At 47.7% G+C, this 4,518-nt stretch overlaps 1 protein-coding gene across 1 annotated transcript in view; it reads right to left on the reverse strand.

The window, feature by feature from the left end:
• Tmem50a (transmembrane protein 50A) overlaps positions 1 to 4,518 on the reverse strand; it is an 18,719-nt gene that overhangs the window by 5,989 nt on the left and 8,212 nt on the right. The window contains exons 4-5 of the mRNA XM_031379038.1: positions 2,225 to 2,292; positions 233 to 325 (exon numbers count right to left, since the gene is read on the reverse strand). Of these exons, the coding sequence (XP_031234898.1) occupies positions 233 to 325; positions 2,225 to 2,292 (161 nt within the window). The remainder of the gene's footprint in view (positions 1 to 232; positions 326 to 2,224; positions 2,293 to 4,518) is intronic.

The following is a 4,518-nucleotide window of genomic DNA, read 5'->3' on the forward strand; positions in this document are numbered from 1 at the left end:
CTCGAACTCAGAAATCCGCCTGCCTCTGCCTCCCAAGTGCTGGGATTAAAGACATGTGCCACCACTGCACTGCATAACTCTATTCTATACTATACCAGTGTGTGGCTGATCCCTCAGGGGGAAGGGATGCCTCGGCATAGACCTGCTGAGACATCCCCTTCCCCCATACCTCACCACACCCCCCTAGGACATATATTATATCTCTTTATCTTTTTATAAACACATCACTTACCCTTAGCAACATAACCTCCAAAGAGAATCCACATGGATGCAATTAGCGACCCGAAAGCCAACATGAAGCCAATGAAGAGCCAGATGCGAGCTCCTGAAAAGAGATACAATGTTACCACAGGTGCTGATGTGAGCTCCTGAAAAGAGATACAATGTTACCAAAGCTGCTCTGCAGACAGAGTTACTGACTTCACTAAGCCAATAGAAGTCCGAGCAGAATGTGTGTCCAGGCCTGGGATCCCAACAATTGGAGGTAGAGGCCGGAAAGTCTGAAGTTCAAGGCTGGTGTTACATAAGACCTTGCCTCAAAATAAAAGTGAAAGGGTCGGTGAGGACACATCAGGTAGAGGCTCTTGCTCCCAAGCCAGACCCCTCAGTTTGATCCCCAGGACCCAAAAGTAACAAGAGAGACCTAACTGCAACACACTGTCCTGACCTCATACCCCTCACCTCCCCAGATGTGGAGGCTGGTGTAGAAGGAATATCAGTCTGAGCTACACAGTAAGGAGCATGCCAGCAAATACTACAGAAAACCAGTATCAAAAAACCCACCTAGAAGCCTGGGCTGCACAGAGAAACCCTGTCTTGAAAAACCAAAAACCAAAACAAAAAACAAACAAACAAAAAACAAAAACAAAAACACCTAGAGCATACACATGTACTCAGAAATGACATAACATACCTACACACACAAAAACTTAAACAAATATAAAAACCAGGACTGGAGAGATGGCTCAGAGGTTAAGAGGACTGGCTGCTCTGCCAGAGGTCCTGAGTTCAATTCCCAGCAACCTTATGGTGGCTCACAATAATCTGTAATGGGATCTGATGCCCTCTTCTGGTGTGTCTGAAGATAGCTATGGTGTACTCATAAATAATATAAATAAATAAATCTTAAAAAAAAAAAAACATAGTCAGGCAGTGGTGGCACACTGCCTTTAATCCCAGCACTTGGGAGGCAGAGGCAGGTGGATTTCTGAGTTCGAGGCCAGCCTGGTCTACAGAGTAAGTTCCAGGACAGCCAGGGCTACACAGAGAAATCCTGTCTCCAAAAAACAACAAAACAAAACAAAACAAAACAAAGAAAACCAATGGGCTAGGTATGTTGGCACACGCCTGTGTCCCCACACTTAGGGGGTTGAAGGATTCTATTACAATTCAAGGCCATCCTTGGCTACGTTTGAAGTTAGCCTGGGCTACCTGGGATCCTGTCTCAGATAAAGCCAGGGGCCAATGAGACGGCTTGGTGGGTAAACATGCTTGCTTTGCAAAGGAATGCCTAATAGCTAGATGCAGGGCAGGAGAGATGGCTCAGCAGTTAAGAGGACTTAACTCAGCAGTTCTGGAGGACTAGGTTGGTTCCCAGCACCCACACGAGGATCTGATACCCTCTTCTGCCCTCTGCAGTCACCAGGGACACATATGGTGCACAAACATCCATGCAGGCAAGGCGTCCACATACATTAAAATAAATGGTCTAAGATTATAAAACATTTCAGAATGCTAACGCAAGCCAAGTGTAGTGATGCACGCCTATAATCTTGGCACTTGGGAAACAGAAGCAGGTGAATCTCTGTGAGCTCAAACTCAAGCCTGGTCTACAAAACGAGTTCCAGGCCAGCCAGGGCTATGTAATAAGATCCTATCTAGAAAAAACAAATGGACAAACAAAAAATGCTAATACAACCAAATATACCTGTCAAAACCAACAATCATGTCGAGGGTAGTTTAATGTGATGGCATTCTACTTAGCACACTTTGCCAGCTCCTCTTCTCTGTGGCGGCCCGCAGACACTTTAAGGCTATTATTATTGCTGAGGTCAGACCTCATGCCTCGTGGGTTTTGTGCTCATGGCCTGCTGTGATGTATGCCTTGGAATCCAGCATCTCCCTGTACTATGTTTGAACCCAAGAAGCCCGACAAGCACCCTGCCGTGCAGAAGTCTCAGTTTGGGGATGAAAGCTCTGTAGTAAGATGTCAGCGCCTATTTACCTGTCTGGCCCAGACAGCCTTCACTGTAGCTGTCACCTCGCACTTGTCCATTCGATACTGCGTTAATCCTGCAGGAGGAGAAAAAGCGAGAAATCAGGGGCTCACACTCCAAGGAGAAGCCATCTGTGTCATCAAATTATTAAACTCAAGAAGCTAGAGTTGCCCAAGTTCAAGGTGAGGCCTCCTGACCCTTGAGCCATGGGTCCACATGACCCACATGGGTCACCTAAGGAAGTCCCTTCAAGTAAGACACACCCTTGGGACCCTGGTTGTCTTGCATGCTGGGAGAAATGGTTATCACCTGGTAAATTGTTAGGAAACTCTTGAACTCACCTTAAACTCACTGGAGCAGAATGTCCAGCGTGGAACTCCAAAGCCTAGTTCTAACAAATCTTTCAGGTGATTTGAATGCTTGTGAAAAGCTAAGTATAGGACCGGAGAGATGGCTTAGGGGTTAAGAGCACTTGCTGCATACGCACAGGAGCGAGTCCTGAGCCTATCCCACCAACGGTCTATACTGGAGCTCCTGGGCCTTCAAAGGAAACTATGCTCACGTGCGCACATCCACACACCTAGTTTCTAAAACTTAATCTTAAAGGCTAGGATGTGGTGGTGTACACCTTTAGTCCTAGCACTCGGGAGGCTGAGGCTGATGGATCTCTGTGAGTTCAAGGCCAGCCTGGGCTACACAGAGAAACCTGCCTTGAAAACACAGTAAGGGAGCTCAAGGTGAGCCCGCTGCCATCAGGTACCAGAAACGCAGTAAAGAACCTGCCCCACACTCACATGCCCGTGCGTGGCACCTCCTCCCCCACAGGCAGGGCTGCAGCTTCACAGGCAGCAAAGCAGAAGAGTAAAGGTCAGAGGTGGCTGGGCAGTGGTGGCGCACGCCTTTAATCCCAGCACTTGGGAGGCAGAGGCAGACAGACTTCTGAGTTCGAGGCCAGCCTGGTCTACAGAGTGAGTTCCAGGACAGCCAGGGCAACACAGAGAAACCCTGTCTTGAAAAAAAAAAAGAAAAGAAAAGAAAACAAAACAAAACAAAAAAAGATTGGGGGTAAAATAAATGAAAATTATTACACACACACACACACACACACTCATTCAGTTAGAACAGTGTTTGCTTAACTTATGAGTATGTCAGCACTCTTAAGGAAGCCCAGTAGCCTAATTATTACAGAAGGGGAAGACTGGAAGCTGTGTACCAGCTGAACACCAAAGAAAAGTAGCCAGGCTCCGCCATCAGGTAAGCATCTAAGTCAGACCCACTCTCCGTGCGTGATGGTTCCACTGCGCCTTCCCCAGTGGCTCACCAGCCCCTTAGTTTGCTTGGAAAAGACTTTTACATGGGTAAGTGTGTCGGGGGTGGGGTGGGGGAGTTAGAATGTGGGAAATCTGGCACCTGGACTAGGGAAAGGCTGCACCAAGTGCTAAGATTTATAGATGTCCAAAAACTACGCACACAGAAAGTCACTTGGAATGGCTTTTAGAGGAGAGAAAAAGTTATTTTTCTGGTATGCTTAACTAAAACCTCTGACTTTTTTTTTATTTCCCACAATTATTGTATAAAATAGGATATAAACTCAACCAGGTCAAATCCTGGTCGTGGGTGGGTATATGGCCACCTCTCCCTTGCAGGAAGCCTCTGTCTGTGAGCTTCAGATACCAAGGGAACTGGAGAAACAGCTGGGGAAAAGGAAGAGTTCTCACTTCAGCTTAGAACCGTACACAGGTGCATACAGAAGTGAAAATACGCCCAGCACTTGAGGCAGGAGGATCTCAATGTTCGAGTCCAGCCAGGGCCTTGGAGACTCTGCAACTTCAACGGCACTCACTCACCACGCCCAATGAGTAAGGAAGGAAGTCTAATACAGTAAGACAGCTGGGGCCTCCACTCCCAGGTGACGTTTCTCAGCACGTGTGGAGCAGATTTGGGAAGCCCAGCGGAACGCACTCTTAGTCTGCACGGAGAAGCCATAGCTCTGGGCTGGGAATGGAAGGGTTTGGGGGCAGGAGTGAGAAATGGGACAGGACCAGGACCATGAGAAGGCCTGTGGACATAAGCATGAATTCTCTCCCCGCGTAGCCTGTCGTCCAGGCACCTGAAACATTCCCTTAAAGATCGTAGAGTATTTTAGGTCCGTGGACAAGAGAGCCTCTGCCACATTTTCACCAAGAAGCACCCAAGGGGTAAAGATAAGGGTAAGGCTAAACCAGAGTGCTAGTTTGGCAAGCTCAAGGCCTCGGATTGTGCCCCGAGCACCACAAGAATAATGAATACACACACACACACA

Source organism: Mastomys coucha, unplaced genomic scaffold, assembly GCF_008632895.1.
Source record: "Mastomys coucha isolate ucsf_1 unplaced genomic scaffold, UCSF_Mcou_1 pScaffold18, whole genome shotgun sequence".
NCBI classification, from domain to species: domain Eukaryota; kingdom Metazoa; phylum Chordata; class Mammalia; order Rodentia; family Muridae; genus Mastomys; species Mastomys coucha.